Raw genomic sequence first — 12,970 nt, 5'->3', positions numbered from 1 at the left:
TGGGGCCCTGCTGCTCAGAGCTGGCATCCCAAGCCAGCTCTTACCAACACGCCACTCGGCCAGCCCTAACCTTTTTATTTTTAATTGTAAGAAATAAAAGGTTGATATATTTAGGTATTTGTTTTTTATTTCTGATTATCTTAAGTTGTGATTAAGGAAGATAATGACTTGATTTACAACTATCCCGTCTATGGCAGGAAATTCTACAATAACTTGGCTTCTGGATCTGTTGCACAGATTCCCTAAAGTTAGGTAAATTTTGAGTGTGAACATATTTTGTTGGTATAGGGGCTCATATGTTTAAACATTCTGTAAGGGGCTCACAGACTATGTGTATAACCCTTCAAAAATCTATACCCAATAGTGAATTGTATGATATGAATTATATTTCATTAAAGCTGCTATTAAAAAGAAAATCATGTCCTCTTTTCATAAAACATTACATTCTTATTTAATATGGTTTCAAATTCCAAATTAAATAGAGACTAAAATACGAAATAATGGTGTAGGGTACTGTTGTGGTTCCCAGCATACACATGCTCCCCTCCTTTTCTCTAATACTAACTGGTTACAGGTGAGATATTTATATTTTTAAAAAACTCAGGTTATCGTTATTCTTCGAGTTAGAATCATCATTCCATGACTATAGCTTTATAAGACTGTGTTTTACAGCTTAGATGCCAGCACTGATAAGAACAAAGCTGAGTTTGAGTACAGTGAACAATGTGAGTTGATGATATGATTTACACTTTCTTACTATAATAGTTTACTGTATCTGGTTAAATTTCTACTTTAGAACTCACAGTAAGAGGTCCATGTACTAATCTCTTAAATTTTAATTACTCTGACTTAGTCTGTCTTTTGCTTTAAATAGGAAACCTATCATTTGCTAACTTGTATGCTTTAATTGCAGTATGATAAAAAGAAGTGTGACTTGTACTGTGATGCTATGTAACTGGTGCTTTCTAACCTTTCAGCTTGCCTAGGGTAGTTAAAAGACGAGTGAATGCTCTCAAAAACCTTCAAGTTAAATGTGCACACATAGAAGCCAAGTTCTATGAGGAAGTTCACGATCTTGAAAGAAAGTATGCTGTTCTCTATCAGCCTTTATTTGATAAGGTAATGCTTTCTCCTACTTTGTTTTATTTAAAATTAGAGAACATAAAGCCCTGGAAACAAACTTTCTTTAGATCTTTCAGCAAAGTGGTTATTAGATGTATTTGGGAAAGCTGTCAGTAATAGCGATTCAAGTTGTGGTATGCGTTAATTTAATTTCTATGAGTTCTTAATGAGAAGTGGCTAGTTTTTAGCTTGGATGCCAGTGTTTTATGCAAGCTTTTTTTTTTTTAATCACTTTAGCGATTTGAGATCATTAATGCAATTTATGAACCTACAGAAGAAGAATGTCAATGGAAACTAGATGAAGAAGATGAAATTTCGGTTGGTACCACCTTTAATGTGTTTTATACCTTGAAAATATTTCCTTTGTTGTAAGATGCGTAGTGAGTGCAAATGAGCCAATGTTCAACCTGGCACCATCATCTATATCCAAGTTGACTTTTTCCTTACATTTTTATAGTATTTAATGTTTATAGAGTCATAGAAACTTCTCCTTTGAACTTCATGATGGACATACAAAGGATTGTTCCCTTTTCAAGTGAAAAAGTGAAAGCTTCTAAGTCACTTGCCCAGAACTAATAAATGGCAGAGCTTGAGACAAATCCAGTGCTCTGTTACATGACCCTGTTTCTCCAAAATTGCTATTTTAATGTAGTTAATGTAATATATTTTAATTAAAAAAAAAAAACCATGAAGGGGTAGTGAAGCATTGGACAGGCTTTATTTCTTTCACTTTTCCTGTTTACGATGTTTAAAAATCTATTTTTCATGAAGTTAAAATTTTTTTCCCCCTCAAACTGTTTTCCTACAGCTCATCATCCTAGTTCTTTTTGGAGGGGTATGGTAGTAGCAATATTTATACAAGTAAGGTTTGGTATGGGTAATAGTAGTGTTTACACAATTAGACTAGAGCTGTTTGGGCTGAACTTATGAACCCCTCTACCACCTAATTAGTGATTGGGGGTTTGTTGGTTTCTAAACTGCCACTCCATTTAAGTTAAGGGCATGTATAAGATTTTATCAAGAGGTAATCTAGGTATTCAATAATGTATACTGTCATTTAACAAGGAGGAGCTGAAAGAAAAGGCCAAGATTGAAGATGAGAAAAAGGATGAAGAAAAAGAAGACCCCAAGGGAATTCCTGAATTTTGGTTGACTGTTTTTAAAAATGTTGACTTGCTCAGTGATATGGTTCAGGTAATATTATTCATTAAAACACCAGTTTGCCCCAGTAAATCTTTAAAATTTAAATTCTGTAATGACTAGTTTCTTCATTGTTGACCTTTGTTTTGTAGAATGATTGCTTTCTTTTGAAACAGCTGTTATTTGTAGAGGGAAAATTGCAGCTTTGATTAATGTAATCAAATAAATTATAATTCATTTTCAAAAATTAGGTAATGAAATGGTCCTTTGGATAATGGCTCACTATTGCTTGGTGCTTTCTCAGCCTGGTGCCTTGTCTTTAGATGCTTAGTGTGGAGGCAGGATGAGAGAGGCTTACCACTTTCAGTTGTCTTACCCAAAAGACCTTTTCAGTCTGAAACAACTATTCCAAGGGATAGTTGCATTTTAAAAGAATACTTAAATATCTTGCACCCTTTAATGGCTGTCATTTTCTCTGGAAACTTGGCCTCTCTGAATCAGAAGCATTTCTTGAGCCACTACCATCTGCATTGTAGTACTTGCGATGGAACTTAACGGCAAGAAAAACTATCGAAACAATGACTTCTTGTTAAATTTCTACTTTAATGAAGTTAGGGATAGCATCAAGCAGAAGGAAAGGAACAAGAACAGTTAGTGGCAGCAGTTACAATGAGGAAACGTTTTTAAAGCAAACATGCCTGCCTTAGACTTGGTTCTGTACTCGGCAGCCCATTCCAGCTGAATAACGATGTAGTTGTAACATAAAAGTTCACTAAGTGTCAGTCAGCCTAAGGTGAATGGCCCAGTTACAGAACGCTGGCCCTAAAATGCCACATGAGATGTTTATTTTAATATGTTTTTCATTTGAAGGAACATGACGAGCCTATTCTGAAGCACTTGAAAGATATTAAAGTGAAGTTCTCAGATGCGGGCCAGCCTATGGTAAAAGAACTTTGAAATACTTGTAGTTTTGTGACGGTAGATGTTAACAGGTAGATAAATGGAACTTTCTGAAAAGAGGTGTGACATTCAAGGGGTAGAGAGGGGGGTAAAAAGAAATTCAAACTGATGCTTGATACACTTAATTGTTGATAGGAAATAAGTGTTTGGATGTTGATAGTGTGATGCAATATTTATTTCTTTTCCTCCCTCTGAACATAACTACTTTCAGAGTATAGTCTGTCCTTGATCCTGGATTAAAAATGAATTTATAAAAGCAAGAAAACATAAATAAAAAAATATTCTGTATTAAAAGGCATGTGTCTGGGAATTACATAAAACAAGCCGTTAAGGGCCCCCACATCCCCTTTATGAAAGAGCAACAGCTTCTCTGCAAAACCATCAGTATGATGTAAAGTGTGGGCAAAGCTATACTATCGGCTTAGATACTTGTATTGCATATCATAAATAAGGTTGGGTTTTTTCTCTGTCAAGCTCGGGTTCAAGTGTAAGATTTAAAAGTCCTCTTTGTGAGGAAGGGGGACTTGGTTGCTTCATTCAGGTGTGCCTAACCTATTTTGAAAACATGTACTAAAATTGTGTAAGCTGAACTAAATTTTATTTAGTTTATTTTGTGCCTCAATTATGGCTTTTAACATAATTGAAGATTAATCTGGTCATTTCCCAGAATAGGAAAAATTTTATCACTTAGAATTTTATGTGTATAAATATCACAGATTAAAGTTTACTAAAGCATTGAAATTGATGATGTAGGAATTTAATTCGTCTTTATACTTTTTTTTTTTAAAAGAGTTTTGTCTTAGAATTTCACTTTGAACCCAATGACTATTTCACAAATGAAGTGTTGACAAAGACATACAGGATGAGGTCAGAACCAGATGATTCTGATCCCTTTTCTTTTGATGGACCAGAAATTATGGGTTGTACAGGGTGAGTTTAATTTTATACTATTTCAGTAGAATGTTATACCTGTGTCTGTTTTAATTTTGATCTGTGATGGTGTTTCCTATTGTGTGCTTGATACATATATACATAGTTGGAGTAAAATGTTTTTTTGAGAAGAGCTTATTCATTTTCTTAGAATTCTCCTTGGCCTGTAGACTATTATAGCTATGTCTCCAAAGGAAGTGCACATTTAAATTACATTGTTGAGTTTGTGGTAATTGCAGATATATGTATTTAGAAAAAAATTGTTTAGAAATAACTTTTTCTCTTTACACTGCTACAGAAAGCATTTGAACCAATTTTGCTCTTTAAAATTTGAAGTTAAATATACCATTTAATTAGAAAAATCTTAGCTTTCCTTGCAAGTAATGTTAATTGTGATAGTTTTTCCCCCCTTTGTTTTGGAAGGTGCCAGATAGATTGGAAAAAAGGGAAGAACGTCACTTTGAAAACCATTAAAAAGAAGCAGAAACACAAGGGACGAGGGACAGTTCGTACTGTGACCAAAACGGTTTCCAATGATTCTTTCTTTAATTTTTTCGCCCCTCCTGAAGGTAAATAGTGTTTTAGTGTGGGTATTGATGATTTTTTATTATAAACTTTGTTTGGTCTTTTTATTTATTTGAATCTCTCTCCTTAATTTTGCAGTTCCTGAGAGTGGAGACCTGGTAAGCCGAATTGTTATATTTATTTGTTAAATTGTTCACTATAAATGAAATTAAAGGACTGGTTCTCAAAAGTGGGGAGTGGGGTAGTTGCTACTAGCATTTTGTTCTGAGGCTTGCAGTGCATGTGGAAGACCTTTATGCATCTGCACAATTATTGCATTCAAAATGCATACAGTGATTCCACTGGGAAATGCTAAAAAAAGCTAAAGATTTTTTCTTTTGAAACTTACAAATATTGCTGTGAGGGATTCAAGTTTTCAAGACAATAGTTCTCTTCCTTGTTGAAACTAGAATGTATTAAATCATTTATATTTACTAAACTTGTCTAACCACATTCTAGTTAGAACCTCTTTGTTTATGATTCCAATGGAAATACAGTTTTATATATATGGCTATATGGCCAAGCCCTAAGAAATGTGCCTGGCATACAGCCTGGAATGAGGAACAACCTCAAAGAAGTCTGTCCACACAGGGTAGGCTAGGTGTGTTTTGAATTTGGTTTTCTGTTGGCCAGGTTTTTGAATTTAAATTCACTGAGGCAGTTTAAATAGTTTTATACATATATGGAATTAGAAATTATGTTTATCTGAATACTTTTGAATTGGAATAGTTTTGGCCAAGGCTTAGACCAGATCTGCAAAAGGCAAGTATTTCTCTATGTTGTAAAGAGCAATAACTTCCTTGGCTCGAAATATCTTTTATAGGACAAAAATGGGGAATATAAAGCAGCTTGTGAATTTTAGGTCAGAAGAAGTACTTATAAGCATTTATCAAGTTCTGCACTATTTTATGTCAACCAACAGATGGATTAGAATTTATGTTCAAGTGTTTGTTTTAGTCTGTTACTAAACAAATATTGATAGTAATAAAACAATCTTGAGTAGTTATGGATAGAATACTTCTACCTGTGATTAGAATTTGTTCTTTTAAAGTCTGCCTCCCCTTTTGTGTTTTTGTTGTTGTTGCTTTATTAGTAGATTTTGTTGATGGATCAAAATAAATATGGAATTCACAGCATGTTTGTCAATTTTTAGTGTCATAAAACTTAAATGGGATTGTTTTAATTTTGAATAATGTCAATGCCGTTTCTGTGCTGTGCTTTGCCATTAAATAGAAATCCTAGATTGGCTTAGCCTTTATCAAGTAGGAATCTGTCTCCTCGTTTGGCATTACACAGCTGCTTTATGGAAGTGTGAAGTGATCCTCTGTAGGCTTTTATTATGTCCCATATACTTAATGTTGCTTACAAAAAAAGCCTGTGATTCTTAAATTACCCCGTTTGATGTTTTCAGCAACTAATATTTTAAAAGGAAAACTGCAGTCATATAACAGTTGCTTTTTTATAACTTTTAAGCCAGAAAAAAAAAAAAAAAGCAATAACCAGTTCTGATTTTTATTTCCCAAAGTTTCTCTGAGTATGTACACTGGCCTGCTAACTTTCTTTTTATTAAAAACCTGTACTGTAAACCTAGGCATATGGGTATGTAGGTGACTGTTTGATCACACACGTAAGCTAGTTTAAAAGTGACGGGAAGTTAAAAGTGAACTTGAGAGTTTCTTGGTGATTTAAACCGAAGACTCTCACATATGCCAAAATAAATTACAAAGTTATTAAATTTTGTGCTTTTCTTCTTTTTAAATAGGATGATGATGCTGAAGCTATCCTTGCTGCAGACTTTGAAATTGGTCACTTTTTACGTCAGCGTATAATCCCAAGATCAGTGTTATACTTTACTGGAGAAGCTATTGAAGATGATGATGATGATGTGAGTGAATCAGAATCCTGCAGTAAAGTCATTTGGTGAGGTTGTGATGGTCAGAATTGGTGAGAGGTTTAATGAATAGATGTAATTTTTAGAAAGCAAAACAGATCATTACTGATGTCCTGTAGATAATTTTCCTGAAGTGTTTTAAATAGGTCCTCTTTGGGTTCATTTGTTTTTATTTTGTTTTATTTTGCTGCTAATAAGGCTACTCTAAAGTAGTGAATCTTGACTATGTGTGGTTACTGTTATAGATTTATTATGCTTTTGTCTTTGACCAAATAAAACATGCCTAGGACTTTTTTAGTGCTGAAGATAACAATATTTATTAAGAAGCATAGAATTTTTGTCTGAAGGAATGTTAAATAATGATTAAGGTGAAATTAGCCCACCCTCAAATGTTTTGGATATCTTTACTGCTAAATGGCAATCTTTCAAGTAGGTGTTAGGTCCTTTTTGTGCATTGTGTTCCACACATAGGGACAGGCAAGTCAAATATTTACACTAATGGTTGTCTGGTCACACTTTATTCACAATTTTATTGTGCTCTTAATTTTTCAGATTGTCAGGTTTGTATAATGGCACTGAGCTGAGTGATTCCTACAGCTATTGTTCTTGTTTTAATTTATAATCAGTCACCTTAGGGAAAGCACTTTTCCTCTTTTTAGATATTAGTGGATACAATGATGGATATGCTGTTCTCAAATGTTTGTTAGCTTCATTCAAACTTGATCCTTTTTCCTTTTTTAGTATGATGAAGAAGGTGAAGAAGCGGATGAGGTAATGTTTACCAAATGAGCAAATAATTCTGTTTAACACATTGAGAAGCAAATTGAGTGACTTATGTATTTCTTTGCTATAATCATTATTCTGTGATACGGGATAAAAACATTTTTGGAAAAATTATGGTTTTAGAATTCTACGGCCAAACAATCAATGTATGTATAAGGTTTCAATAAATAAATTGCGAAACTCAGAACATTTTTTTTATTTCAAATAATTCTGTTCTGCTGCAGGGTTATCAGCTCTTTGAAGAAGTCAAAAGCTGCAGTAAACTTTTTCAACGTTGGCTGCAGTAAATCTTTTCAATAAAAGCTGTCTGGATGTCTCAAGTTGTGTTGGGAAATTTTTCATATTAGAAGCTTTCAGATTAAATTGCATTGTCACCAAACTCTGTAATCATGAAAATCTGTTGACCTATAGAGTAACTTGTATTAAATTCTCCCTACATTATGAGCCATTTCTTGCTACTGTGTACCTACTTCATGGATGCATTTTGAACTTTAATATAGGAAGGGGAAGAAGAAGATGAGGAAAATGATCCAGACTATGACTCAAAGGTGAGCAGAATTAGTACTGCTTTCTACGAAATTTAAGGCAGGTTAAATAAGAATTGCTATTTCTGAATATGAAGTTTTATTTTTGTCCACTGAAGTCTTTAATAAGCCCACTGACTGGAGATTATATATAATTTTTTAATCTTCAGTGGTATTTCAACATGCATGTAATTTCAATGCACCTGTCCTAAGAAACTTTTATGTTTGGTTCTGACTTGGTATTTTTCATAGTTTCAGGCTGTTAACCCTAGGGTTCTATTTTAATGGCACATCATCTTGGATATTTTTAATGTTTTTTAGAAGCATTTTAAATTACTTTACAGCTTGTGGTCTTAGCTTTCCTTTGGAGAGAAAACAACCTTTCTTATAAACAAAGTTCAGGTTTTTAATCATCTGAATGCAGGAGTGCTTGGGAATAGGGGAGCAGTACTGTTATTAATAGAAATTTCAGTGACCTCTGTTCTCCATCTATTGAATGCCAGTCTGTTATTCCTGGAATTTGTCATGTTAAGGTTAATAAAGACCTTTATCCTCCCTCAAAATACATAGTACATTTTATCAGAAGCTCTGGTTTGTCTTTAATACATTCATTTATTTGCTAAATGCTATAAAATATTCAGAAGATACTTTAACTTAGTGAGCAGTTAAGAGAGGGTAGTTAAAAATTGTATTCTAACAGTTATGAATTGCTCTTAGCTAGATAGGAACAGAATTAGTGTTTTTGGAATAACTAACTGCTCTATAAAAGCAAAAATGGATAATGTGACTAACAAGTTGCTTGGTTATTTAATTTTTTGAGATTTATGGCTCTCATTTTATGGAGTTCATTCTACAATGTAAATTTGGGCTTTAGCATTTTGGTGACTTGCTAATGTTTGAATCAAGTTAATTACTATTGAAAAATGAACTGAAGCAGGTAGAAAAAGGTAGATTGACTTATTGTTTTCCTTTAACAGAAGGATCAAAACCCAGCAGAGTGCAAGCAGCAGTGAAGCAGGATGTATGTGGCCTTGAGGATAACCTGCACTGTAATAGCCTAAACACGACTAGTATTTACTTACAGCCTTATGTTTTTGTATTTCCTTGATAGACTCACTAATTTTTTTTTAAAGGAAAGGAATTGATATTTTAAAGACCAATTTGTTCTGCCTAGCATTTTAACTTTAGTTTTTCTGCCAGATATGTTGAATGTAGAAATTTACACGTTTTCATTCATTGCTACATAGTTTGGTTCTTCTGGAGTATTTTTATCCTGTAACTGTTAGATTACAGCTATGAAAATAAACAGAACTGTTAAATGAAACAGATATTTTGTTTTGCTAATTTTTTTCCTGAAGAACCAAAGTATTTTTTCAGCTGGTAGTGAACTGGGTGTTTGCTTGCACTAGCTTTGCCTTTCATTACTTTTAGAAATGCAGTGCTTATACTAAGACAATTCATCATTTAAAAAAACAAAAACAAAACTTGCCAAGACAAGTACATGGTTAAGAATTTCCAGTAATACCACACCCATTAACTTAGAGTGTTAATGGATTTTTGGTATTTTAGGTGACATAGTTAACTAAAGAACCCTAACTCAGTAGTATGGTTACTGGTTATAACAGAAGGGTGAATAAAACCTAGTATTTTCAGAAGTTAAGCTTCATTATTTTTACTGCACTTTTAAATTTAACCTCCATTAACTAAGCATCTTTTCTTTGTGGTAGGGTCTACCTTCTGCTTCCCTGGAAAGGATGACTTTTCATCATTTGACAAGCCTATTTCAAGTTTTTTTTTGTTGTTTGTTTGCTTGTTTTTGTTTTTGCAGCCTAAAATAAAAATGTCAAATATAATTTTAGTTCTCACAAGATAATGTCTTAATTTTGTACTAATTCAGGTAGAAGCAGAGTCCTAGCTTGGATTAATAAGCCTTGTACCCAGTTTACCATATTGAAGAAAAGGGTGCCAACTTTGGAAGAGGTGCACTGCATCTCCTAACAAGAAAGGAAAAACAGAGAGAGACAAAATCTTAAATGATGTAATGTTGTTTTTTAAAGAAAGATTAAGAAGTTAAGTTTTATTTCCTTCAGTTAGAATGAGGGCGGGCCCCAGGCCTCTATGGTTAATTCCAGTTCTTTTTGCTTAAAGTATTAGTATGTTATTTACCCATGCTTCTGTTTACTGTGTATTAAAATGGGTAGTACTGTTTACTTAACTACCTCACAGATGTGTTAGGCACATTAAGTTCAATTTTATGAAATGTTTTTCAACCTTAACAATTTGGACCTATTTGCACCACAAGTATGATATTCAGCATTTTATTCATACCAGGGTTTGATAAATAAACTGGAAAACAAAGGTTAAGTACTTTATTCTGGATGTGGTCAGGCAACACTCTTGGCCTTTGTGTGGCTCCTATTTTAATACAAGTAGATGGATAACCAACTATTTCAAAAGGTCCAAGGATTGTTTTTAGGTATTTTAGTTATGACCATACTGTAGAAATCATGGGACTAAAATAGAAATAAGACCATTTTTAGGGGGGGAAATGCCATTAAATTTGAGACTGGAGCCACATTTAAAATACCTCAGGCTAATTACTGTTAATTTTTTGTGGTGAACTTATGAAAAGCTTTGACAGTGAGAGTGAACTAATTGGATTGTAATTAGAGGACAGCTTAGAGTTTCTGCACTTAAATAAAATTACATTAGGTTCATTTTTAGAGGTAATACAGCTTCCATTTTGAAAATTTAGTACGAAGGTCTTAGAATGTGAACACATTTTGCTATTTCTATGGTACTATCCATTCCGCCCCTGAGATTTTAATTAACTACTGGAAATCCTTAACCAGTTGCAATAGTTTGTAGGGGGGAAAAAAATGCCATGATAGCACCTTAATGTTTTTCCTCTTCATTTTCAAAGTGATTTTGGTTGCTTTGATTAGATATTCTGTGCTGATTTTTTTTTTTGTACCCAGAGCTCATTTGAACACAGCTGAACTTAAAAATTTTTTTAACCTAAAGATAGAATTCCATTTTAAATGACCTTAAAGTAGCAAAACCACTACTTTTATTTTTTTCATTCCTTTAGGAAATAGCTATTGCCAAAGTGAAGGAGTAAACACTGTTTCGTCTTGTTATATAAAGGTGATGTGGTTTGCAGAGGAATTGTTCTCTTAATAAAGTTGGAGTTTCAAGGGTTATCAGTGTTCATCTATGCTATCTCTCCAGTTCCAAAATGGTTCTATTCCATTTTAGAAATTTGAAATATGTAATTTGAAATCCTTAATAAAATTTGCATTTAATTTTATAAAATGTACTGGTGATATTTTGGGTGTTTTTTTTTGTTTTTTTTTTTTGTTTTAAGTGACTGCTTTTTTTTGGAAGAACACAGAGTAGAGATGTTTAGAATAGGTGGCCTGTAAATTTCAAATTATGAGCAAACTCCCAAGGACTGCTAAATGGAGTTTGTTACTGGAAGACTAGAAGGAAAGTCCACAGTTCTACAGATTTTACTCTGAGTTAACCGTAGATTTTTTTGAGACACTTCAAATTTTATCTTTATATTACATTTTCAGTTTGTAGTTTTCTCTAGCCCAGGCACTGGCTGCCAAGAAGTTCTCTCATTTTTTTTTTTCTCTAGAAATGATAAAATCCAATATGATCACCTAAAAAGTAATACTGTGAAAACATTTTTTTGACATTTTATGGTTATTCAAATATGGTAAGTAAACAGAACACCAGTTCCATAAATTGTTAGTTTGTAGTTTAACATGGGTGTCTGAAAGAAAAGAATTCTGAGAAATTACATAAATTGATCTGGATCACTGGAGCAGTATTAGTGTTTGTGATAAAAATGTCTTTAATTGTATGGAATTAAATGGGATTCTGCCTCTTTTTAGCTCATTTAATAACAAATACACCTTGAAAAGGAGGTTATAGCTTTGATAGAAATATTTTCATTCTGTGAATAGGTTGACATTGATTGGTATATGATAAGCCCCCTAAGATAACTGAATTAACTTTATATTACTGCTGCTTGTAAGACAGTATCAATTTGTGGGTTTATCTGAGTTGTAGACCATTTCCATTGAAAACATTAAACTTTGAATTATTGTTTGTGAAAACTTTATTGTACCATGCAGAAATATTACACTGTTTAATATTCAAATATTCTTTGAATGGTTTCAGGACTCAATTTAGAATTCCAGTTCATTTTTATGGGTTAGTCCTATAAAAATTTTAGCCTTTATTTTTTACTTTAAATCAATCCAGATGTTATTTTAAATGTATAGAATAAATGGATAGCTTAGAGGAAGCACATACATTTCTTTATAGGAACCTTAGAAAGGAAAAATCACATGCTAATTTAGTTTTTTAACAAATCTGCACTGTATATATATATTTGGTAATTGTAAACTGGATTTTGTTTTGAAAATACGTGTTCATTATTTAATCAGCTTAACGTGTTCATTATTTAGATAATTTGCTACTTAAAGCACTAAGTCTCTAATAGAAAATGTGAATGATAACAGTGGAATTAACTGAGCTTAATTTAATCATTGTATAGTGATTTTGTATACTGGTTTCAAAATCCAGGTATTAAACTATAACTTGAGCAAAAAAACAAGTTCTTGGACTGATTAAGGACCACTTCAGAGAAATGAAAACATCTTTGTTGGAATGTGAATTATTTAAGGATAAGTGTTTATCCATGAGAAATTTTAATTGATGTATTCAGTTAATTATATTTTTAAAAAGTGCAGCGTGCTTTGTATCTTGTGTTTCTTCTGTTTGACATACTGTACTTCCAGGTTTTTCAGTTTAAAAAAGTTATTGACTAATATTCTTAAGTATAAAATAAATGAGAAACAGTATAACAATTTAGAGATAATAAACTGACCACAGGAAAGAAGTCCTTAATCCAGTTGTTTAATTTTGAAACTCAGGATAAAATGTTGCTTAACATAAAAGCAGTGCTGTTTAGTTCTTCATGTATTTTAAACTTAAAAGCAAGGAGAGGAACTGGGGACAAATAACCAAAAATAGTGCCAGA

General features: G+C 32.8%; 1 protein-coding gene across 9 annotated transcripts in view; it reads left to right on the top strand.

Moving 5' to 3' along the window:
* NAP1L1 (nucleosome assembly protein 1 like 1) overlaps nucleotides 1-12,679 on the top strand; it is a 36,758-nt gene extending 24,079 nt beyond the window's left edge. For 6 of the 9 annotated variants that reach the window (XM_019653213.1, XM_019653206.1, XM_019653211.1 and 3 more), the window contains 11 exons: nucleotides 978-1,119; nucleotides 1,360-1,440; nucleotides 2,188-2,316; nucleotides 3,133-3,204; nucleotides 4,013-4,152; nucleotides 4,576-4,721; nucleotides 4,816-4,835; nucleotides 6,479-6,601; nucleotides 7,349-7,378; nucleotides 7,615-7,938; nucleotides 8,892-9,238. In XM_019653213.1, coding sequence (XP_019508758.1) covers nucleotides 978-1,119; nucleotides 1,360-1,440; nucleotides 2,188-2,316; nucleotides 3,133-3,204; nucleotides 4,013-4,152; nucleotides 4,576-4,721; nucleotides 4,816-4,835; nucleotides 6,479-6,601; nucleotides 7,349-7,378; nucleotides 7,615-7,677 — 946 coding nt within the window. In that variant the 3' untranslated portion in view covers nucleotides 7,678-7,938; nucleotides 8,892-9,238. Of the gene's footprint in view, nucleotides 1-977; nucleotides 1,120-1,359; nucleotides 1,441-2,187; nucleotides 2,317-3,132; nucleotides 3,205-4,012; nucleotides 4,153-4,575; nucleotides 4,722-4,815; nucleotides 4,836-6,478; nucleotides 6,602-7,348; nucleotides 7,379-7,614; nucleotides 7,939-8,891; nucleotides 9,239-9,641 lie in introns of those variants that run through there. The other 3 variants (XM_019653208.1, XM_019653207.1, XM_019653210.1) reach the window with 3 other exon arrangements.
* The last annotated feature ends 291 nt before the right edge of the window (nucleotides 12,680-12,970 follow it).

The sequence above is a fragment of the Hipposideros armiger genome, unplaced genomic scaffold (assembly GCF_001890085.2).
Source record: "Hipposideros armiger isolate ML-2016 unplaced genomic scaffold, ASM189008v1 scaffold_199, whole genome shotgun sequence".
NCBI classification, from domain to species: Eukaryota; Metazoa; Chordata; class Mammalia; order Chiroptera; family Hipposideridae; genus Hipposideros; species Hipposideros armiger.
This window is presented reverse-complemented; position numbering and strand designations above follow the sequence as displayed.